Here is a 25,719-nt window from a genome sequence, read left to right as displayed (position 1 = left end):
AGGTTTGCCCTCTGTACTCATCGGCGGTTAGCGAGTGACGGAAGGTCGGCGCATTCACAGAAGGTGCTTGGGAACGCGAGGTGAAGTGCTGTGTTCGGGATTATAGGTGGCCTCGCTTGAGCCGGTTTACAATGTCGTCAACCTTAAGTGCCGGACCGAGTTTCATGCTCAGGAGCGAGCGCATTGTTTCAATATCTAGTAGAAGAAGTGCGGAGCCGTCGATTTCCTGCAATGGGAAAGATGCGCTATTGTAGCTTTTGTTTAATGCTTGATTTGGTTGTCGCACAGAAAGGTGAGGGAGTGTCATTAGAATCCACTGGAGGAACCCCAGCACGAGTGCCAATGCACGTTGCTGGCACAGATAATGCAGACCACTCTACCTGCTCCTTGAAGGTGTTGGCGATCTCGACTAGTGATGGATCCTTAGAAATGAGGTAGTTGTACACGTCGTCTGTAGACCACTCTGTAACGTTTGGAAGGGGACAGGGTCCAAGGTCTGTCGGGTAAAAAGCATCAGATTGGTGAATGAATAAGCCCCGCTTTAATTGCACAGGTGATTTACTACTTAAAAAAAAGCAGTAGGCATTATCGCGCACCCATTGAAGCAGGCGAGACAGTAGACTGAGAGGGCATTTGGGTTCGCCCAAGGAATGGTGGATCACCATTGCTGCCGACGCACACAGGCGTCGGACTGCGTCGTGAGGACGTGCCAATTGAGGGAGAAAACTTAGTTGAAAAGGGGGCCAGGAGTGGTGGTGGAGAAGTTTCTAAGGTGTCGACGAAGAGTTGTGTTGTTGATCCAGAGAGGTCGCCTGGCCGTTGGCGGATTACTAACTTCGTCGGTTTGCAGAGATCGCTAAAACTAAAAGACGCGGCGGGGAGGCCTGATGAATTGGTGAATTATAAGGAAGCCTGACCCCAAAATTTAGCTCTCGGTAGTTAAAGGGTTATGTAAATAACTTCGAAAACAATGCTCAACAGTCGTTTGACATTGCTAACTTACATCGAAAAAGTTTCTGCTATAAGGTGCTCAATTGGTCTGTAATGGAATTTTCTAAATAAACCACTTTCAAAGCGGAGTAAGGCGGAAAAGACTGCACCAAATTCAGTCCAAAACAAACCATAAGGAATTACTGTGTCAAAAAAGGCAAAAAATATGTTCGCCTAGTGGCATAAAAGACCATTAATACAATACATATGCACAAAACGCTCCTGCGTCCAAGACACTTAGCTACGGAAACTTAAAAATGGATATTAAAAAAGTATCCGCAGTTGGCATGACATTACATCATAAGCTAAAACCAACGCTTAGAGTAAAAAATATGAAAAAGCGCACCAAAGTATCAAAATGCCTCATTCACAAAATTAATGTACTTCGAACAACATACCTGACTGAGCGATGTAAATCACTGTTCAAGTGTTTGTGATGGCTCTCCTTGGAGCTATGACGTTTGTGCTTCTTCGACTTCTTGCGTTTTCGGTCAGCACTGTCAAACTCCGCGTCGGAAGGCAATGGTAGCAGTGTGGAGGCGATGGGACTGCCACCCTCCACCGAGGCGTGGCAGTGGTTCGACTTATCCGAGGAGGAAGTAGAAGTCGTGCTGGAAGTAGCCTTAATGATCGTCTGCGGGCTGCCATCCTCTAAGGTCTTGGTGATCACAGTGAGGCGAGGCAGTGGCGGCTGTGGTGGCGACGCGACGGTGGTATAAGTAGTGCTTGTTGTCGTAATGGCGGTGGTGGAGGGAGTAGCGATGGGAATGGGAGTTGAGACAGCGACCTTCTCCGGCTTGATGGTAAGAACAGTGTCCAAGACACGACGAGTCACCGGTTCTGTTGCTGATAGGCGTGGGCGACGTGAACTGCTACCAGCCATTGTCAGTCTACAATGGAAATATACTACCATGTACATCGACATCGTGCCGATAACCTTCTTCTCTTAAGGTTAATAGTCTTCAACGATGACGAAATGTCTCAACAAGAGCACGTCCAATCTATTGAATTTAAAGTCTAATCAACGTTTTGACTTTACTGATTTCCACATTACGGCTATGGGTTGATAGAGGAAAGAGTTAGTTTTCAGTTGCCAAAGTCACTCATGATATTATCGCCGTCTGGGGTAGAAATAGCAAGGAATGATCCTAAAAGAGAGTTTCAGAGATGCTGTAACATGTGAAATCGTCTGTACGATCATATGCACACCCGTCACAATATAGCAACATCTCAGACGAGAGATCGTGTGTAACGGTGAGGGACAGCATGGAATTACTTTAGCGCATGCAAATGATCAGAGAAAAAATTTAACGATCCCAGTCAACAAGCTAACTAGCTCAAGTTGGTTACATGAAAAGTTAGTGAAGAAACACTGACTACTTTGGAGGAAAAAGCAAAAAAGAAATGAGCATCTGTGGGAGCAGCAAGTCAACCAAAAGACGACCCTACATTTCAGAAAGATGTGAGCATGACGCTGAGGGGGTTAACCCCAGTAGCAACCACAGACGAGGTTCGCACTATGCAAAATTCATGTGGATTTCAATCAGCAGGAAATTCATTAATGAAACGGAAAAAAATCAAGTTTAAAGTTCCAGAGCCAGCAGATTATAGTAGGAGTTTCAAGAACGAGAGTAAAGGATTGAGATAGAACCAAAACCAATGCCTTTTAGATGATTGAAGAATGGATCCATGCGGCCAAGGGGCGGCAGACTGGAAAACGAACTAACGTACTTTTGTCATACCTTTTTTTACAAAAATAAGGTCCTATCAGCCTTGGAATTAACACACACTTCAATGATCTTATTCTTTAAAAATGTAGCGTCATTTAAGACTTTATGAACTCAATATCCTTTTCAATTCATTGAAAAAAAATGGAAAAACGTTAAAGAATTTTATGAAAACGAAGGTCTCCAGGCAGCCAGTTGTCATTTCGGTCACAAACCGGATAAAAAAAGGCACTCAAGCTTGTTCGGCTAGATACGGCAGAGGGTTCACAGCTGCATCAATACAATTGACACAGACTAACTGGGTCGGTTGGAAACTGCGCACTAAACTCACCTCACATTCACGCTGCTGATCGCATTCAACACCAAACGCTAGAAGAACGGATTCAAAGGCTCCGACTGGGAAAAGATGTAATACAAAAAATATTTTCCTCAAAGAAATGTATCTAAACAAAATCACAACAAAAGCCCATAAGCAGATAGGGTAACTTTGGCTTCACAAGAGCAATGAAAATATTGAAAATTTTACACCAACAGTTCTGAAACAATATGAAGAGCCCGATGGGTTTCAAAAGCAGGAAAAATTACACTAGCTGTGTGCAAACATAATTCGAGATATAAGCTCGAAACAATGGGGAAGGAATTACCATGCCGAATAACGAAAGCACATACTCCGTCATTAAAAAATAGGCGCATTCACAAACCCGTTATCCCATAAGTCTGAGTTCTCAAAATACTGATTCAATGATCCAAAATTTTCTAGAACCTGTAATTGCGAACACAGCATAAAAATTTAAAAAATCACAAACACACCTCTTTATAAGTCAAAAAATATGCTTTTTGAAGATAGCGAAATTTCCGAAGAGCATTCGGCACAATGGCAGTGACTTTACGCTCCACAAGAGCAAGAGTCAATTCTTACTACTGGGAAAAAAAGACCTGATTTTGGTGAAAATCCCTTAGAGGAACCACGAATAGCCAAAGGCATGTACCGTTTTCGGCGCGAGGATACAGATCTTCTGACTGAGACGGTGATGGGGTTTGCGTGTGCTTGGGTTGGCACCGATAGCTTCGATAAGGAGGAGGAGGCAGAGGAGGAATCAGGGGGTCTGAGGACGGGCATTTTTGTGGGCGTGAGGTTAAGATGCTGGATGGCCGCCGGGCCAGGGGACTGGAGGGCGTGGCCGGCGAGTTTGCACCAGCCGCAGGGAAAGAGGTCGCGCGAGTCGTACCGCGTCCAGTAGTCGAAGTTGCCTGACCAGCCGTCGAAGGAGATGAGCACGTGGAGACCAGATACCTCACCTATGGTGGCTGGACAGATGAGCTGCGCATTATGACGATCAACCGCCTCCAACTTGTCACCCTTCTTAAAGAGGTTTCTCTCTGGATCTGGCGGAGGCTACAATAGAGGGTTGCGACGACTTTTGAAAGGGCTTTCAAGTCTTACCCTCCACGTTGAGCGGCTGATTGGTTTTACAAGCGCAAGGTTTCGCAATTCTGGTGTATGCTTACTTCAGTCGCTCAAGTAAGGAGAATGACATATGTGACAGCACATCAGAAAGATCAAAGAATGTAACAGAAGTTGCGAAACAATTACTTCTCAGTTAATTTCAGTAATAAAAGCATTTAGTTAAACAAACCGAACCACGGAAAAGATATACCAGCACTTTTTAAACAGTGTCAAAAATGCAAAACATGTGAGCATTTTAATAGACGTAAAATCCGCATTAGTTTAATTGTAAAAAAGAAAACTATATTTTCAGAATTAATAATAAGTTGTTTTGCCTGCTGCCATAACCTCAGATTGTGAGAGAAAGTGAGGGATTAAGAACGAAGGAACCACACTCACCAACGTTTAGCAAATTCAAAAGCGAAACAACCTACTACACCTTGATAGGAATGAAAACCCAGTTACTACTTACAGATATAACAGCAGCTGAAAAAAAATTGGACACAGACAACTTATTCATAGGGGTGATATGACTAGCTTTTCCTGATGGTGCAGGCAGTTATTGGAAAAAAATCGGGTAATGTAAAACAAAACACTTGAGGCCGCTGTCCACGGGTTACCTGTTCAAAAAGACCATCGAACACATCGCACGCCCGCATAATGCAACTCGGACAAGTGCGAAATGGAGCCAGCTACATCTATTGCGTGAATGCGTCCAAAAAATGAACCATTTAAGGTGCTCTTTGACTAACATTGCGTAAACACTATTTTTGGGACAGAAAATGTAGCACGCTCAACCCCATATGGTCGTTAATACACTTGCCAAATCAGTAAACAGACTTGGTTTTTTGGACTAATGGCTGGGAATACCACATTTGTGTGCGCATTGAATCGAAGAATAGTTGGATGAAAAGCAAGGCTATAGTAGACTGAGGTTAAGTTTACATTCCTTAATTCAATTCATGACCCCGAAGTGTGCGTAGTGAACTCGCCGAGATGGCTTGTAATTGGGAGCGTTGAGCAGGGCTAACCTTCCATGCTGAGGGTAATTAAGAATGCGAGTGTTACACGCTTGCACATAATTAATGCACCTGTGCTGCGATAATTAGGACGTGTGTGAATGCCATCAAGAGAGTACTGAAGGAATGCCAACCGAATGCCTTAAAAACCCTCTGCTATTCTCCCCCGACCAATCGGAAGTGCAGTAAAGCACCAGGAAAGCAATGATGAAACGTGATATTACAGGTGGAGGATTAAACAGAAATCAAGTATTTTTGCTGCAGCATCAAAAATTGGCGAGCACAAAGTGGGAAAAACATGCCACCTCATGCTAAAATCCAGTCGCATTACCGATTGATGTGAGCGTGATGAAAACATTTACAAGAAATTCGCACACGCACCCAAATATGATGATTCGACCAAAGCTAAAACCAAGATCCCTCGCAAGAATGCTAGAGAGCAATTGAACCTATTAAAATGAAGCTGGAAGCTGCGAGCAAAACAGGGTTTTCAAAGAGCCCGAACATATGGACAGCAATGCCATAGGAAAACAATTACTTGTCACACCAATTAAGGTGCTGCAAATCATACTTTCATCGAAAACAAAAGATCAAAATTGCTAAAAAGTATGAAATAATTCAACAAAATGGTTTACATGCAAATTATTAAGCGAAACCTTGTTATGCATGGATTTGAGTGTGATTAACTGATTATTATTTACAAATATTTTAACGAAGATACAAGCATAGCTACTAAAGAGGGCACAAGAGAAAGGTGACACGTAAACATAATTAATACATTTATAACTAATAAATGAAAGAAAACGGAATGATGAGAAAGTATTAAGCCTATGAGCAAAACAGAATCTAACCTTTTTGAAAAAAAAATTGAGACTTGAATGTGTTAAAAGTTAAGGCACTTAATCAACATGATTCTCTCAAAAACAATTTACAGAACCAAAATCACTACATAATAGGAGCCCTTAACCGACAGTACATTCTGACCGTGAGCTATAGATGAAGAATTAAACGTAGCCGACACCAAATTACTAACGCGCATTTACCACTTTACATCTTCGCAGAATAGACACTATTTTCAGCTGCAAACGAGCAGACACCTCACATTTATCCTTGATAGTAGGATTAAAATACGAACTATAGGAAGGGAAAAGCTCAAAAAAGTTGCCACTGATCACAAATGACCATCTAATGGGTGGAACATTGGACAGACCTTGGCGAAGCACTCAGCAGGAGCGGCTTTGCCCTCCTCCACGGTTCGGCGCAGAGTCTTGTTCCACACCAAATGGTTGTGAACATAGCCAAAAGGCGGTTGAAGAGTCTCATGGGAGGGGTAGGGTCGGATCTCATCGGAGTCAACCAGAAACCAGCAGTCGTTTCGGTCGTCAGTGCCGACGAGGCGGACACGCAACCGTGGACCTGCGGTTTCGATAACACGCGCCAGACTAAAAGGCGCTGAGCGGAAGCGCCGTAGCTGCTGTCCACCTCCCGTGACGGAAAAACGTCGCCGTCGAGGAGCCACAGAAGCGGAGGAGAGCGAAGGTGATGTGGAGGCGGGAGTACTGCTTGTCGCCTCCGACAAAGTGGAAGTGGAAGCTATGGAGGAGGGAGCTACGCCATTCAAAGCAGTAGACACGACGCCACCGCTGGCAGAGGAAGCGGAAGGTGGTTGAGGTGGTGGTGTCTCATTTAGAGCGATTCTCTGATCCACCGCCTCGAGAAGAGAGTCTACTTGAAAGAGGTTTTCCGGTGGCGTCCGATTCTGTAAAAGATTTCCAATGGGCCTATTCTGATTATGCCCATCCGGATATTATTTGGTGTTTTCAGAAATCAGCCTCCTTCCTCCGTTTTTAATTTCAGCTTTTAATAACCCGCTTTAATCTTCATAATAGGCGATTAAGGTATTTAAAGAAGCGTTGCTTAGGTCAAAAGCGAAAATCACGGACGCTATATAGTCACCCGGGTACTTCGAAAAACGAGTGATAAAATTAAGGTTCCAACCCCACTACACGAATGAGAAATTAATCGAAGGGAAAAGGATGTATCTTGGTTACTTGGTTTCGGTATTAATCACAACCACCTGTCATGAGGGTAAATCACTATTCAATGGCAAATTTTCAGATCCAGTAAGGAGTCCACATGGCGACGAAGTGAAGTGGAAGGACATTCTGGGGTTCTTATGCAGGGTGACGTTTAATTAGTCAATTGGAATATTCCTAAATAGCTGGCGATCTGTCCAGATTAAGATAATGGAGCTGAAAAAAAAACTGATCCGTGTTCAGGACGTCGCTTTGCATACTTGGGAAAAATAAAGGTATGAAGCTGAACGAACTAAGTGCGAGGAGGACAAGTTCCAGTTCATGTTTAAGGTCGTCACAATGGAGGAGCCAGAATAAATTTCCTCAACGAGTAATGACACAGAATTTAATAATGCAAAATCCTTACATCCAACTAATGGAAACAACATTTGAAAAAGGAAGCTATTTTAATTCTATTAAGCAGATTAATTTAAAGGATACCTAGCGTGCTAGACTGGAGGAAAATGACTTAGTTACATAGGCTACGTGGATATAAGGAAAAAGCTTCCGATGGACGCCATCAAACTTCCTAACTCTACTAAGACGAGTATGAAATTTACTACTGTCAAGTTGCGCATCAAGACCCCTCCGACTGGCAATTAAATGCACTGATGGTGATTGTTTGAGCGGCAGAACAATTTTTATAGAGGTATAAGAGTCACACACAGGGCGAATTGACGATTGCATCCAAGACACAACATGATTTCACAATTAACGCTTGTGCCAGACAACTGCACGATTCAACATGTACATGCTTGCAACACGGAGCACTTGTAAAGAGGGGTTACGACTGAAGCAGATGTTAGCAAGGCTTGCACACAACGCTGCTGAGTAATAAACACTAACCAATAGAGGTCGTGGTACACCGCAAGGAACAGACAACAGGAAATTCAACGTTCCTCTGCAGCACTAAAATCTGTGCAGGTGATCGCAGACAAAGACTTAAGCATGGGACACGAAAGATAATATTGATGCTCTGTAGAACAGAAGGGGCAAATACTCAGTTGAGAACTCGACAGAAAATAGTTTGCAAAAAAAGGAAGCAGAAGACATAGAGTAAATTGAAACTACCTAGTGTGGGTACCAAAAAGGGATTAATGGCAAAGGAATCTAGTATGGCCTCGTAGTTTTGAAGGCCTGAGGCAAAAAAATCACAACTTGTGCAAGTTAACATTAATACTTACGGAATATTTAAACTATTTTGGTGATCGTGAAACAAAATTTTCTGGATGATGAAAGAAGGTCTTAAGCTAAGTATGGATTTGTCGTGAAGTATTCCAATGCATTTGTCCTCTAGAGAAGACAAAAAATTATCAGAAATGAGAGCATGGGAAACTGCAAGCAGATATTTAACATACTAACACTAGGTTTTCCAACAATGGTATTACCGATTCATGAGAGTAAGTAGAATAATATCTATGTTCATTACTGTCGATATCTCATAAAATGGTACAACTGGAATAAGGAAGACGCAACAACTATAGTTTGCTGCCAATACTTTAATTTCTACAGCATCTATGAGAAAAATTCTCCGAAAAACAAGCGGACGCTAGCTGAAGTGACAGTGAAACAACCAATGCATGTATACTAATACATATAAAGTTAACTTTAGGTGTAATCATTTGGGAAAGATTAGCTATTTGGGATATAGGATTCAACGATTTGACCACAATGCATATTGCTGCAGTAGCATAACAAAGTTGGAGATCATAAGTTGTTCATCGCAATGTACCAGACTACACCCATAAAGAATGCGATATCGAGGTAAAAACCATATTAAGAGAATTGAGCATAATGACTTGAACTGAAAAGTTGATATAGGACTTTGTATGAGAGTTATATGAAAGTTGTGGATTGAGTGAGAAAATTTGGCATTAAAAAAGCTATAATTTCAGCACACATCCCACTGATTTAATTGTTAACATTTAGAATTCACGTAGGCATCTATCAAAACATCCGCTTACGTAGCACAATCATGGAGATTCATGTGCGAAAATGACGAGGAAATAACGTCGAGCAATCACCATCGCAGTAATAAAGGACAAAATGAGGCACCCAATCCCATTTATGTATTCTATTCAAATGACAACAAATCAGAAAAATTTACCTGCTTAAAACATTCCCAAGCAGCAGGAGTGCCTCCTGTCTTCTCCAAGTACTCATTCCATGCGAAACTGTCCGAAAGATCCATATCTAATCAAATCAAAGGAAACATTCGTACAGTGTTAATGAAGGGGGTGCAGAACACGAGGATTAAATCGAAATGTTAATGTGCCATGGATTAGAAAATAATCGACGTTGTTTTTTCCAAACGAATGTAATCATGCACACACAACACTGAAAAATGGGAGTGGAAGTGAGGGGTCATGCATTCTTACCTCCTCGAACCCGAACACTTCCGACATCATAAAGACCCATTGTAATCACAATTTCTAGGAATGGGCAGAGTAAAATTCATTTTATACAAGCACTGTTCGCACATGCTTTTCCCAGGGCCCAAACTGGGTAGGAACAGAGAAACTTAGTAAACGAGACAATTACTAGTGCAACGAAACAAATCAAGAGTTAGTGACCGGGAAAAAATAGACCTCAGCTACGCACTTCATTTAATCATGCGCATTTACCCAAAACAAATAGCTTTAAGCGATAGACTATCCCATAATAATTAAATGAGCTTGACAGAAGCAAATTACGATTAAAAGGCTGTCACAATAATTGATTGGATTAATTTCTTGAGCAAGTTGATTTGTGCAAATGGAACAATTAAGCAACTAGAAAGGAATAAATAGGAGTACAATGAACAAACTTCTACAACTCCAGGACGAATGAATAGACGAGGTGGATTGAAATATATACTATATAATAATTAATTTAACTACTTTGGAATCAAAACCTGAGAGAAAACACTAGTAAGCGAAAACAGAACTCCCCACGCATAGTGCGACAATTCACTATAAGTGAAATGGCAATAAATAAAACTGAGGAGAACTCATAGCCAAAACAAGTCGTCGACATAACGACAGATAAAGCCTGATGTGTACCCTAGAGAATATACTACTCCACATCATATAAGTAACATCATTTGAAGGTCAGTAAAGCAAAAAAGCTGTTAGTCCAAAACCTAACATACCCTCTAGCTCAAAACCTGAATACGAGGTAGTTATGCTGTTAGCATAGATTAGTTAATCCTAAGAAGTAGGCTAAACAGCATAAATTAATCAACCAATGAATGCAGAAGAATTGCGTTCAATAGTGTATCTTTGTTAATTTCGCGACTTCATTGCAAACGAATTCAAATCCAAAGTTCTGCAATATTTTCGAGACTTCCTGGAATGCGTTCCACAAATAATGGCGTACGAGCGTTCCTACATCTTTAATAGTAATGTAAATAAAATTTAAGTTTAAGTCTTGCCTAGCCCACATTTTCCCAAAACATCTCATAATTAAAGATACCAGGACTTGAAATGAGATACCTAAGTAACTGCTCTGTGATGCTGAACTAGTAAGTCATCTGAAGACCCTTTTCGCCTATTACTAATTCTCGAAAACTAACAGTGAATCGAGCTATAACGGGTTCAACTCCTTCCTATCGCTTCTTTCGTATACTTGGAAGGAAAAAAGTTTATGACAGATGAAATCTTCATTTCATAAGTGATTTGGGAGTTTGCATTTACTGAGGCTTGAAAAGGGTGGAGGTTCGTTTCCTCCTCCCAGGAAAAATGTGTGAGCTCCGCTACGTAGTTGACTAGAACTGACCGCTTCTTGCTCGAAATATGCATTCAAAATAAGCACGTATTGCACAAGTATCCTACAGTTCTCATAGAAGTGAATATTGACCGGTGTTACACATACCAGTCATCATTTTAAGACTTCAATAATTTAAGCGTCTATCTCAAAGTGCTCCCTTTTAACTCACTCGGACACAACGAATAAATTTGCGTCACTTTGACGACAATGGGCAGATATTTCGACCTTCAGGATCTGGTGTATCTGCCTGGGTCTTCGCTGAAGTCGTGCAAAGCCAAATTTGTTTGCAGGAACATATATTGCTAATAGACAGAGGTGATGGTAGTTTACTGTTGCGTCCCGGGACTTCGCTGAAGACGAAAGAAGACACAATGCTTGAGCAGAATGCATATATTCAGCACAGAGAGGGTGTTTAGGCTACTGACATGGCTCGAAGGCCAATCCACCCAGCATGATACAAGAAGGCAAACGCAAAAGTCCAAAAGTGGCGCCTCACCAATACCGAAGAATAAACCACCATCGTATTACATTACTTGTCTGGTCCAAAGTCCCTGTCTTAATAGGTCTTCCATTTGGTGCTAGATTGGAGTAAGTTTTCACGTGAGAGGTGTAAAGCTTATCTCTCCTTTCGGTCACAGTACACGCTGGGGAGTCTTGCGAGTCGCTACTTCCGTATTTACTAAGATAACATCGAGTGGTGCTCTCATTCTGCGGCCCCTAAGACATTTTTTTATCGTAATACTCCGGTGAACGTGTGGACTGTAACCTCATGCGTAAGGAGTCACCATCCTACGCATAGATCCCAATTTAGTCGAGAGTTCATAAAACCATACCGAGTTCCAAAATACCGATGATATGTTTTGACAAAAGGATGCCTGCACAGTTTTGCCTTATTCTAATTAAATTTGTTAAAAAAATTTTAAATACCTTATTGATATCATGGACAACTTTGAAACGTACTTTCATAGGACTCCTACAAAATTTGAATTTACCAAGAGGCTCAATCAAGACAGAATGCCGTGCCATCAAAGTGGTATTCTAAAGCCCATGAAGGATAAAAAACCCACATAGCTGAATGTACAATTAAAGCAGCATTGTTCTCATACATAACCAACCTCTTTTTAGCCTCATCACCTAAGCTGCCTGCATTCATTCTACTTCGGCATGTTACAACCTAGTCAGTGCTTCAAAATCCATCCACGAGCTGGCGGTGAAAGTTGTTAGCCAGTTTTCCAAGAAGGTGAGAAGTCATCTAATCCCAACGTTATGGACACACTTCGTCAATTTTACTGGACTCAGACCCACCCTCTTGAGAGACGGATATCATAGACTTGTTGACTGCCTGCAGCAAGCACAGCCCTTATTCACATCTCCACTTTGTAGAAGCAGTTACTTGGAGGCAGAACTGATTAATAAAATCCAATTTAAGATTAGTTGAAATCAGATATTCCTGTTTTGCGCAGGTAGGATCCTCCTTTAGTTATTTATAGGCTTTTTTGGTGTGCATGATTTGAGTGATTGGTGGGATTGGACGTGACTTTAATACCCCTTCCGTTTCGAGTTCCTGAGACGCGTAGGCTTGGGCTTCAACTCAGAAAAGCAGCTTTACCAAATCAGACCTTTTTTCTCTAAACTTGCATCGCTTTTCGCAGCCAAATGTACTGCGTAAGAATTCGTCCTGAAAAACGACCTCCAATCACATATATAATTTAACCAACCAAATGCCCTCTTTTATTTCATCCTGAGAAGCGCATCTTATAACGAACGTTGGGTTTTAAAGTAATATTTCCCTGTCATTTGCAATTCATAGACACCAAATAAAGCACGTCACCCAAAAGAAAGCCAAAGAATCGAAAAAGCAAAGTCTTCTGTAGGATTCAACACAGATTAAAAGTTCACGTTTTGCATTTGGAAGTTTTTAATACTTAAATGAAACTTGCCTTTAGGGTAATGCTGGCACCAAACCCGTGACATCAGACCTCTAACTGCTATTTCCTATTACGTACGTGATAGTAACCATGCAGTCAATGTTTACGACATGCCTGAGGGATTATTTTAAGCACAACAAGTAGTTATTTACAATAAGGAAATACGTGGGTAGGTACGGCCTGAATACGTAATCTTATGCCTTGGAGTTCGTGTTTGTCACTCTGGCATGGCAAATGATGTAGCACTTGTTCGCACTCTGAACGTGCGTATTGTGCGTTTTGCATATTCAACTAAACATGGTCAAATATACTTTTCTGAAAAATTTGGAACTCCATGAGTAAACAAAGTTTGATTGAAGCGGAAACCGTCTACGTGTCTACGACGTGTTTGCTAAATTCGGGGGGCGTGATGCGCCGTTGTGAATTACACAATCAGCCTTCCACAGTCAAGTGTATCTATTTACTCAGTACAGCACATAGGAAATACGTGGAAATGCATTAAATGGGGTATTTTTTATGTTTTATATAAGGTCAAAATCAAATCTTCTTATTAAATGCCGAATTTTCGCAAGGCTGAACATGCTAATCACATCACCTAGTATCAAGAAAATGAGCACAAACGTAGTTGTAAAATTCTTCTTCCTCCTCCTCTGAATGAACAGTCACCTCGCTCACCAGACACATTCACCGAGGTTGCTATATCTAATGAAATCACCACTATTACGAGATGATCGTAATTGTGGCAGTCTGGATAAAGTGCTCATGGATTCCAAAGTCTTACAAAATTCTAAATACACAACATGTGCTTTGTAAAGTTGGAGGTGAGCCTATTGAGCGAAAGTAGTTTAGAACTATTTAACCGGAGGTGACCATAGGCCCTATGGACCAGTCTGGGAGATCCTCAGACGAATCGAGAATCCAAAAGTAAATTTCGACTTCACTGTTGCTGTATTTAAATAATGATCAGCACTGAGTTGAGAGGGGTGTCAAATATTCAAACATTTCAAAGTGATCACCAGGTCTTAATATAATCATAAAACCTAGAATTTGTTCAGTGTGAGCGATCAGATTTATTCGCAAATGCATTATACCAACATATAGCCCTGCAAAGTGCCTCAAAATCCTCTCCACTGGGGCTGAATGAGTCTTAAATGTGCCTCCAACCGCAGATTAATCTGGGCAGCTGATCTATAAAAACTTAAAGCTGCCAGCACTCACCGACCTTGACAAAAAGGCATTGTGATTATATAGAAAGTTAGTAGCACTGTTAGAATACCGGAAACAGAAGGCATTGCGGTCCGAACAAGGTGAACATCCACTTGAGTGACCGGATCTGGTGAAAGGCACGCACACTGCAATAGTTGATAGGCCACTCTGATTGGCTGGTGTGCGTGTGGGGGCGTGGTCCGCGTACTTAAGGGCGACCCAGTCATCGAGATGCATTCTCACACACGCTTCATTCCAATAGTCGCCTCCCCAGCATGCCAGTGACAACTCAACCGGGTGACTTTATTCCCACTGAGCTCCAGAAAATCATGTGCTGCTACAGCTGGATATTTTGTTGCCGAAAACCCCCACCAAAGGAAGATTCACCACCCATTCATAAAGTCGACGAAACGGTAATTGTACGCAGACATGTGCAAGCATTTCAATCCGCCGTCCCCGCAATGCTCTCACGCGACCTGGATGCTGATTTCGACGATGGGAACAGCGATGTTTCAGAAGACACTGAGATTTCAGATTTCATCCGAGGCTATTCATTGAAGGAGGAGGAGAAGTCATGAGGAAAGATGGATATCTCCAGCATTTTTTTCATGTAAACTTTTTTATTCTTGATTCGCATGCATTAACAATTATTTTTTGCAAATGAAATGTTTAGTAATTACTCTTGTGCTTTCTAGTGAATTTGAAGCAACAAAGGCGCATACATTGCATACGTAAGACAGTGTTGTGTATGCCAAATTGCGCCACATTGATATATGTCCTGTGATTATGCAGAACTCTTTAATATATTAACAACCAGCGGGTAGTGTTTACCAGCTTTGTGGACTTTGAATGAGGCTTCGATTCTTCCATCATTCGGAAAATAGGAGGGTGCTTCATAAAGAGGATGAGGACATAAGAGGCGGCGAAGACTGCCAACGCATTACACCACCATGCAGGCCTTTTCGGTCAACGTACTTTATGAATATCATGTGACGTTCTATTTCAACGCCAGAATTTATGAACACTTTTGGAAACCAACTGCTTGTGGTGAAAGCTTACAAGGAACCTGAGGGCTGACTGTGCCTGACTAAAAACCACGCTTCCCATGTGACTCGGGGCTTTTCTTCGGTGAGTGTGAGGATGTGTGCATGCAAAACGGCCTGCACCAGTGATTGCAATAAAGGCTTTCCTTCGCATTCCTTAGCCTCTCCAGCTCTCCGTTTAACCCAAATAATAGAGGCACTATTTACTAATTCTCATCGAACACGATGATCCTACGTTTTTGAGCCACTTTTCCTGCTTTTCGCAATCCAAATTAATGACTTATTTGGTAGGCAAATCTATCCCACTGTAAGTGATGTAAGCTACTGTTTTACATAGCACTGTAACTATCTATTCATTTTTAACATAATCGGGAAACTGACGGCTCAGTTCACGTAATTTTTTTGGGATATTGTTCTAAACGTGTTTTACTAATATCAGGAGCAGCTAACGACGAAGGTTCAATTTGAGTAACTCTAAAAATTTCCTCATCACAGGACGTAGTTTACTTATCCCTAAGTCATGTGCAATATGGAAAGTCCGGAAACCGCTACTACTTGGTGTCGTTTGCCGTCATGTTGAGTCACGCATGCTAGGAGGAAATAACAACCACTGACTCTTGACATCTGACGTTAGTTGGCAATCACCGCGTCCAAGATGTACTATAACGTCTAAGTCAAGCCCTGTGGCCACTAAATGCCATTGTACGACATTGGCTAGCACTTGGTGTTCCATCTCACCGAGGCACTAACTGTGTCCCATAGGCCTGCAAGGAACCTCGTTGTGAGTCGACTGATAAGCTCTGTACCGGGATTTTATTTTAATCAACCAAGCAGAGTACTCAAACAAATGCAGATTGAAATAGGTAGTTACTCATGCTAAATAGTCTGCTCCCTTGACACCTTTTAATTTATTTGATCTTGTACCACTTTACTGTCATGATGTCTGATCAGGTTCCCATTCACTTCTGGGTTTGCATTAAATGGTGAGGAATACAATGATTGGTTAAAGAACATCCCACAATTAAGTACATGGATGCATTACAAGCAAAAGCATGTCTCTCTGGTGCCTAGACCTAGCATTTTTTTGCCAAAAATATTCACAAGCATGGCAACACTTTTCGTTAGTTGATTGCTATGGACTCCATAGATAGTAGTGGGAACCATCTGGAAAAGAGGCACGGCTCGGATTCTAAGTCATCACCACCGCATGTGGGCTAATTCGAGGTTTACAACCTAGACTCTTGATATGCTAGTCACGTAGATGTATGAAAGATTCGCAAGCACAAATGACGACTTGTTTAGAAAACCAATCACACAAAGCCGACTGAAACTGAATTAAAAGTCAGCCAAAAAATTGTTCCAAAGTCTACCGTGGTTTCTTCCACATACCTAGAACCACTTAAAGTGCACATTTGTGCGGGCGAACTTTCAGACATGGGAAATACTACACTAAGGATGGTTTGTTTAAATGGCAAACATGCAAGGTAGTCCCACACCCCACTTGCGTTGGTTAGTGCGATTAGCACGAACGCCGATTTCGTGCACAACTATTTGTCCGTTTATGGCTTCATAATTGGCCTTTGATGAGATCTTGTTTTCCATCAAAATCGACTTAACGAAACTTAGGAAGTAAGAAAAATAGAAATTTTAAGCAACGAACGATGTCACTTGCCTATGAGAGCATGCCGTGCCAAAGGTAGAAGGGGTCATTAGTATAAGCTAGCGGTATTGGAGTGATATAAATCAAGTTAAGATCTCAACGACACTGAGTTTATTCTGCCAAATCGACCGAAGATTTACGTAATGGAAAGACGGTGTAAATGTTTCTAGTACATAATAGTATTTCTTGCCATAATATTGTGAAAAAGACGTCAAAACATTGCGCCGGTGTCAATATCACATGGGCTACAGAAATAAGGACCTTGAAATTCAGCCGTCTCAAGGTGACTTTTCATGACTAAAAGACGTGGAAGACGAGATCGCCGATACCTAAGTTAATGGCAAAACGGTCTTGCACTGCAGGCCACCCACGCAAACCTCGTTCAATTTATACATTTGGAAAATGTCAGATGAGACAAATAGCTCTAAGGAAGGTAAAGGATAGTATGCGAGGAATGTGCAAACCATACCGAAACTTTTGGCTCTACAAGTATGAGTGGTAAGTGTCGAGTCATGCGTGGGCTAGTGCAGCTCCCGTTAATCAAGATTCCAGACAGCAGTGGTAGCGCATGTGTGGAACAACATGGTATTGAGGTTTCTTGTGATCAAAGACCTAAAAGCTCTGGATGGTTAAAAACAAATCAGCAATGGAATGCTAAGGGGCAGGGGTCGTACGTCTATTAGCGACTATCCCAGACGCCGCGGTTTCCGGGTCACAGTACAGCGGTTATGCAGCACGTGGGACGCCCATCTGGTTTTAGATGGTCGACGCACGAGTGACAAACGTTTTTAGGCGAGCGATGAATACAGACATGCAATTTTGGAAGTGTTGGGATGCACACGAACCAGGCGTGCGGATAGCTGCTGCACGGACCACGTGCGTGTTGGCTTTTCACGCTCACGACACCCAAATGGAATGATCGAGACTGGAGAACGCAATTATACGGCTGTGGGACCAGGAATGGTTGCCAAGCCAGAGTAGATAAGATTTGGTTGTTCCTGATCAATGGCTAATCATGTTTGGAAGCGCACGTAAAACTTGTCCATGACTGAAACATAGCTGGCCAAATTTGGCCATGTCCACCTCCTATTTAACAGTAGTGTATCAAGCTATTGGGGCCCTAGCAGAAGCGCATTATTTTTTCTATGCTAGGCTTCTCTCTCACAACAGAAAGGTTAATGCACGCTGGGCACAAGACAACTTTCCACTTTAACCATCATGAAGGTTTAAATGCTGCACTAAGTCGAGGAAAATTCTTACAAGGATTGTCGTGATTTACTAGGCCAAAAAATGGCGTGACAATGTTGAAGTGGAATCAAGGCAGCGGATAAATGCAGATTCACCATGGGTGAGTGGAAAGTGGCCAAAGCTTTCTAGGTAAAAGTTAAACGCTGGGAGAGGCGTGTGAATACAGCAGGGAACTACGTCAAAAATAATAAAAAATAATGAACGGAGCTATCAATACTTAAAATTAGGTCCTTTTCATGAAGGCAAAGTCTTGATTTGACTCCAATGCTCTTTTTTGTTTCAAATGGAGTATTCTCGTTTTAAGAAGAATAATCAGGATCTGAGATATGTTGCAGATGATTTGAAAACAATAACTTGGATTTACATTCGATTGGAAAGTGGATCAACAGAGCAGTTCCTCCTCAATTAAACGAGTATTTTTTGTCCAGTTTTATGTTCAAGGAAACACGTAAATTGTGTAATTGAAATTTTACAGGAAATTCAAATGAGTGAAATGGTGGAAATAGAAAAAGCGAAGCAAGCCTGAGAACCTGCATTGCTTTCTTGCTGCCTGATCGTGACTTTAATTGCAACGAAAACAAAACAGTGTAGTAAGCAAACCTTACCACATTAGGAATTCAGAGTGCTGGTGAGGTGCATGTATTCAGATGCAAGCACACAGGGGCCGTGGTAGCAACCGTTGGGGAGGAGGGCCTGGCGAAATGGGGAGTCACTGAGCAGAGTAAAAAAAGATCCGAACTTCTGATTCTTGCACTTATAAAGTTCTCTTATTTGGATAGTTACTTAGACAGAAAAGTGGTACATATTCAGGTCTGCACTACAACGAGATAAATTGGTGGATCATACCAAATCCGTCGCTACCATGGTAGAGGGGAGAGGTGACGCCATCTGTAACGGTTGGGTAAAATGTTATTTGAGGCAGTTTTGGGAAAATCAACAGTTTGAATACAAGTGAAGTACATTTGTGAATTCTCAAGGGTTAAAACTGTTAAACTACAGGCGAATTTTTTTCAATTTTTCCTTTGGTGGCGTACGGAAGAGTACTCCGACGATATCCATATCGATAGGCTATTTTCATTGCACAATTATAAGTTAACTTCGAAGAGAAAGGACAAATACACCATCACAGCATAAAGGAAAGCTCATAATTGCTTTAATGACCCGTTTTACGTTTGACTAAGATGCCTAAGTTCCCAGTGGTTAAGAAACTGCAGACAACTCACAGTTAGTGTACCATGCCTACCCAGATCTACAATCTAGGCCTCAAATTAGCATAACCAAGTCATGCAGGGGAGTCAAATTTATACGACTTTTAACCTTATTTTAAATGGCACAGAAGACTAACAATGCAACGGGCGTCTTATTTTGAGGTGTCGCCCATCTCTCCGTTCTCATGGATGCTCTGCTGGGCGTGGATGCATTTGGGAAGGTTGGGTTTATACCACCGCACAGTAGGGCATTAAATGAATATTCGGGGTCTTCAAAACTTTTAGCCAAGCATCCCACAATTTCGGTTTTTCAAGCATAGCTTATGGATTGTGCTCAATTATTGTTTCTATTTAATTTTAAGAAAAATGTTCTTTATCCATTATAGTGGAGTACTACAAGGAAATGAGCCCCTTAGGTTCGACTTTAGGCCTCATGTGGGTGAAAGTTGAGTGATTCGCTTAAAAAATGCAATGCTTATACTTTGTAATAGGCGTCAGCATGATTAACTTTGATTTAAGCATATCCTGCCACTATTCCTGCCTGTACGCTATACTTCAGTAAACGCTGATGCAGCGCTATAACAACGCGAAGGCGATTTTGCTGCGACAGTGCATGTAACTGTTTACTCCATATCCAGCTGACTTCTGTTATTAGTACATGTGTGCATTTCATCCCTTAAAGGTGTTTTTCAGCCAAAATATCATTTAAATAATGGATTTCGTATCATATCGTGAACGATAGTAAGGCTGTAAGATAATACAAGGTCAATGTCATGTGTGCTTCAAATGCAGTGTAAATTTTAAGGTGGGAATGTTGGAGCTATAAAATTCGGGGATAGTATGCCTTTGGAAGGAAGACTATCAGGCACCACAAAAACAACAAATCGGATCCATCATGCCGAAAATTCCCCGAAAATTCATAATCGGTTTAAAAATGGCCTAATCCTAATGCAGACTTGCGGAAGTGTCGAATGAACTTCCCCCAAATCAAGCATAAACTACTTATTTTGTGAGATTTTCCCGTTTGAACAGCTGAATTGTATGGAGCAGAATGGATTCCAAGTAGAGTAGGTCATTAAAATAGTACTTCGCATAAATTTTAATGCACAATAATTACCCATGAGCGTCGCAATTACTGTTTTAAGCCTACGGAATGTTGGTCAATGGAAGTGGCCATGAGTATGACTATGTATTAGCTGTTAACAACCTGCGTTCTCTTTTGTCCTAATTACCTTTATTAGGGCAGTACATGCCACCGAATTTAAATGGCCGAAGTTCAGCACGATTTCTTCACACTGTGAAATCTGCCTGAAATCGAGCACCTGTCCTGCCACACTTCCAGCCAAAGATTTTCAAACATATAATAAATGATAGTTAAAGAGGATGTGGTACTTTCCAGTGCTATGGCTCATGAAGCCTCTACAATTGTTATTGTAGAGGAAACAACTTTTCTCGTATAAGCAGATTGGTGGAAAGCACACGCATAGGAGGGATGGTTTTCTGTGGTTGATGCGCTGATTTACTGAGTTTTCGGCACAGAGGTTGCAAAGATTGACACTGCCGTCTGCACAACTGTACTATTAAGAAGAAGTAAACCAGACACTACTTTTCTTTCCTTCCAAGAGCATCAGTATTTGCATGAAGTAAGGCTGTGGGGGAGAGTTTTTATCTTTTGTACTCTGCCAACTTTACTACTTGATTAAAGTACCTTTAGTCTGTTTCTGGTTTGTACCCTAAAGAACCTGGCGACTAGTCTTTCCCTCCCCCCTTAGGTTTAGAAATGAGCAGAGAAAGTAATCGTAACTGATCTAATTTGTGTCATTAAGCTTACTAAAGTGCCAAGTGGTAAAGTCGTAGCGTCGAGTTTTTGAGCTTTCATCAATAAACCCGGTGTGTAGGTGGCAATTAGACTCTTATGAAGACACAATATGATTTCTCTTAGTAAGTGTATGCTGGATGGGTCCACAAAACGGCCTCTGGTGTTAGCGAGGCTGCTAGACTTTAGGCGAATTTTCTTGCATTAAATAAATTTGCTACAAAGGAACATTTCCCTTCAGAATGGCGAATCGCGTAAGTTAATACTGGTAAAATCGTCGTTTTGAAATGTTATAAAAATTGCTTTTGAATTAGTTCAGATTAGGAAAACAGATGTTCTACATTTCCATGAAGTAGGAGCAATCAGTCTTCTGGTGTTCATTATCCTTATAGACTCCCGTTTAGCAAAAGGGCATCGTCCTCACGTGCTATATTGCACTAGTGCGGAGAAAGCAAAATGTACCTCAAAACTACGATTGGCAGGAAAATGTAAGCTGGGACGCCTAGACACTTTTATCTCTCCTTGTTCAGCATTCAACATCAAAGCATTTACATTCATTCTTCTAATCAAAGCCACATATCTCAATAGAGCTCCAATTTATGTTTACAAACTTTCATGAAAGTTACCAAAGGAGGCTTACTCGGCACTCACTCAACATGACATGCACACAAACTTGAGCCACCCAATTTGGATGCCACACCTAACGTGAGTTGGCAATGACTAATCAGTTAGTACCTTGTTGTCTTCGCCAGCAAAAAATATATAAAAATTGTTTTCGTCTATCATTTTCCTGTTTGTACTGATAATGCAGTTAGTAATAACATCAAATTTTATGGAAGTGCTGTGCTCTTGTTTATTATAATGGGACGTTTAAATACAAGAGTAGTTGCATTAGTTACTAAATAAAAATGACGTCTATGTGATAAACACAACGCCCAAAATCATTCTGTCATTCTTCAACAACTTTGACTAACCAGGCATTTAGGGTACGCAAATTATAAGATTTATGCATAAAAGCTCGTGATAATAAAATCTCAACAAGTACATCAATAAACATCAGCAAGTATTTTCCAGTCGGCGATAAACAGCAGTAATGTTCTCAGGAAGGTGTTTAATAGACGATCATGGTAGCAGGTTTGCATTAATCTACAGAAAGATTTTTTTACAAAATGGGTGCTGATCGCAAGCAGAATCCGTGGATGGGAAAACGGTGGATTTCGAAAACTAGCCAGCGCAAATTCGTCCTTGTATATTTTACTTATAAATATCAAGTAACAATAATATTCTTGATTTTTCTTTCGACAAAATAGTGACCACTGTAGGACGCAACAGTGGCAGAACCATTACCGCTGCGGAAAAGTGAAATATGTCTAAGGTGTACAGCACGACTACTTCTGGCATTGAGTTTGTGATTTAAAATATTTTTTGATCTACCATTCGGTTTACTATGCAGTCTACTCAATTTAGACAGTGCACTTCAGCTCGAAGTATAGAAAAGAATATTGTCTGCATTGATATCATGGAGAACTAGTAAACTCAAACGGGTACGAGTTGTTTTTTCCCTAATACGTTTGGGGTAAAGTGATGCAAAAGTTGCCACAAATATTTGCAATGACAAAGCTCACAGCCTTGAGCATGTGAATGTGATTCACGAAAGATTAATGTCCCGCACATTTAAACGTTTTTAAGGAGATGGTGGGATGCATTTCATTGCCTTGGTATTCGCCACGCTACTTTTGATGGGATGATTAGGAGGCAGCAACAGCTTGCTCGCCTGCCCTACACTTGTCATGCCAGCAGAAAAGTTGATAAGTCATGTTGAACCATCGAGTAGACGGACCGCTGCCAAGGTGTTTTTACTCACTCATTATAAAGTAAAGATGTTGTGAAGAGAATCCGATTTCTAGACATATTCGTATAAAGAATTAACTGTCAAAATGAGTTTGACAGTTTAAGGGTTTGTGAATAAATCGACATCCCACGCGCTGTAAGTCTGGTTTTCGTTGAGATGATGCATTCAGCAAAGGAATACTTAGACGGGATGAAAGCACTGCTCCTTAAGTTGGTCAGACACCATATAAATTGCGTCAGTATTTGCATCTCTCTATCAATTTCGACAACATTTTTAAATGCTGAATGCAAAATCGCGAATCAGCCTAAACAGAGTAGTGGCTTACCATGTTTTGTACAGTTTCTTACTTATAATGCCGTTCAGTGCTGGTGAAGTGGAAATCAGTTTCTCAGGCACCGTTTGCCCAGATCGGTACAAAGTCATCCAATGGTATTTGAATTGCCTTGAGTAAACATAAATTAAATCCAAAGTGTCCCTTAACTCTTCTTTCCTGTACGTAAGGCGCTTTGAATGTGACATCCAAGTTGTCAACCGTGTTCTCAATTTCCTTTAGTCTTTGGTACCCCAAGGCTAAATATATGCGAAATTTAAGTGTTCTTGTGCAAACCTGTTTGCGCAAAAATGCTTGCAGACCTCAAGTGAACGGATGAGTAGGTGGGTGAGTGGTAGTGCTCGGATGGATGTGATTGAGAGCACAATGTGCTGCACAAGTTAAATTTTATCACAGTTACAAAGTGGGGGGTTTCATAGACCTACAGCGATCGTCATCACCACTTTCAACGGCAATTTTAGAAGGACAAGCATGTATCTACTCATGCCATAATTATCAGCGTGACTTTTAGATCATCAGTGAGTCTTCTGTCAGTTGTCGCGCTAGAACTCACCTGCATTCCCCCATCACCCCTTCCCCCAAGCACTCTCGCATGCGGACTGTCACCAGTAGACGTCGATTCACTTCCCGTCTTCCTCTCCCCTGCGTCCACCTTCCTTCCACAAGGCTACCACTCTACCTGCGTGGGAATGCGCACTTGTCACTAGTGAACACGACGGACATTTGCGCGCCATGGCATATGGAGCAGTGCGTGCGACACCAACAGCAATACCAACGTCAGTGGCATATGGTGAACGATTGTGGTGACCGCGACTTGTCGCTGTGTGCGTGTGCCGGTTTCACGAATTGAGAATGGAAACCAGTCATTTCTAATCGAGAGCTTGTACTATTCGATTACCGCCCTTTTTAATTAGTCGTAAGAGAAATTTTACCCAAAATCCAAATCCGCAAAACTCCTCATTTCTTACTAGTCAGTGGTGGTTCGTGTTCAAAAGTAACCTTCTTTGGCACTCACCGAATTGCGCTATGCATAACGCATGATTTCTGCTATTTTACACTTATCATAAGACGCCTTTTCATCTAATGCATCCAAAGTAACGCCATGTGCTAAACATTGGATGAACTGGGCAACGAGTCAAGCTAGGTAGTATATCTTATGGAAGCAAACAACAATGCGAGGTTCGTCCTTAAGCTACTTATGTGGATTGGTACTTTAGGACAGCATTAACGGACCTGTAAAAACGGTAGCATGTTCGTTAAGACGCCTTAAATTAGCTTAAACCGCTACTCGTATAAGCAACAACTTAAACGCGGTAAGTCATTTTCGGCGATTTTGCTGTGAAATGACCCAGAAAATAATGGATAGGCTGGTAAGAATAATGGCGTTTAAAGGTTGTCTCTGTGGGCTTACGCACCCCGTCGGGGCTGAACAAAGGGGCACCCATTTTACTAGTTAAATGGTAGCATTTTAGGGACTGTCGAGAATTGATCAGTGACAGAGGCCGGGGAAGCTAACTATGGCGGTGGTTCGGTGAAGTGGACAGTGGGCAAGGACAGTGACAACTACGGCCATAAGGTGACTGCAACTTGCACACCAGGCGGCGCACCAGTCGGCAGCTGTTCAGGTAAGTCAACACGCTCGTACACACAGTAAGATTGGCGTCCAGTTCAATTAGCCCACACTCAGAAAAGGTTTTGCGCAGCCCTGTCCTGTTCTATCCTCCTCTCTCTCAACTCGCCGAAGAGGTCATAAATTATTGGGCTGTTGCGTCAACACACTCCAAATTCCAGCCACTGTAAGCTAACATAGGCAGTTGGTCTACTGCTGTCCATTTCTTTTATTGAGTTCAATTGACCTGACCAATTCGCTCAAATTGATGGAAGGGAAATTTTGAGTATGACTGCGGGCCAAACAAAACGTCTACCATGGCAGACTGAGAAGAGGCTGTGTCCGAAACGCAAAATCATGAAACCAAGAACCAACAACCGGCTCAAAATCCAAACCTGCAATTAGATAAATCAGTAGAAGTAGGCTAATCCCCATCTCAAGAATATAAAGTTGAACCTAAAAAGTAGTAAGAATGGGTAAAACTTGACTCCACGTGCATCTAAATGAATTCAAAGGCAGCTCGAGAGTACACATCAGTTGCTACACAAATTCAACATTTTTTTCCTAACAATGAAATCGCCTTTCCTTAAATGGAAATAACTGGAACATTTTGAAGTAGAATTTAGATCTCAATAAATTGACCACTGTGTAACGATTCATTGCAACTGCAGCTTTAAAGTGACAACAGCCTCGGGATCGAATACTAAAAAAGCTACCGAATAAAAAGCCACTGTTTTCAAGACCCAGATACAAAACAATAGGAGAGAGGGATAAAATAAGCTGATGCAAGAAAAACGTCGACACCATGGGGTC

At 41.5% G+C, this 25,719-nt stretch overlaps 2 protein-coding genes across 2 annotated transcripts; one reads left to right on the top strand and one right to left on the bottom strand. All coding sequences in view use genetic code 11, as the record gives it.

Annotated features, from left to right (window-relative positions):
• Nucleotides 1-100: 100 nt before the first annotated feature.
• EGR_02444 (Polycomb protein) lies at nt 101-11,120 on the bottom strand (the record flags this gene model as incomplete). Its single annotated transcript, XM_024491693.1, has 9 exons — nt 101-226; nt 381-496; nt 597-862; nt 1,389-1,880; nt 3,707-4,113; nt 6,394-6,942; nt 9,366-9,451; nt 9,637-9,690; nt 11,111-11,120. The coding sequence occupies 9 exons, from the start codon at nt 11,118-11,120 to the stop codon at nt 101-103; spliced, it is 2,106 nt and encodes a 701-aa protein (XP_024353844.1).
• A 3,294-nt stretch (nt 11,121-14,414) lies between these two features.
• Nucleotides 14,415-14,717, top strand: EGR_02443 (hypothetical protein; the record flags this gene model as incomplete). Its single annotated transcript, XM_024491692.1, has 1 exon — nt 14,415-14,717. The coding sequence occupies one exon, from the start codon at nt 14,415-14,417 to the stop codon at nt 14,715-14,717; it is 303 nt and encodes a 100-aa protein (XP_024353843.1).
• Between the last annotated feature and the right edge of the window lie 11,002 nt (nt 14,718-25,719).

This window comes from Echinococcus granulosus (genome assembly GCF_000524195.1).
Source record: "Echinococcus granulosus chromosome Unknown EG_S00011, whole genome shotgun sequence".
Classification (NCBI taxonomy): Eukaryota; Metazoa; Platyhelminthes; class Cestoda; order Cyclophyllidea; family Taeniidae; genus Echinococcus; species Echinococcus granulosus.
Note: the sequence above shows the minus strand (reverse complement) of the source record. Positions and strands in the feature narration are given on the sequence as shown.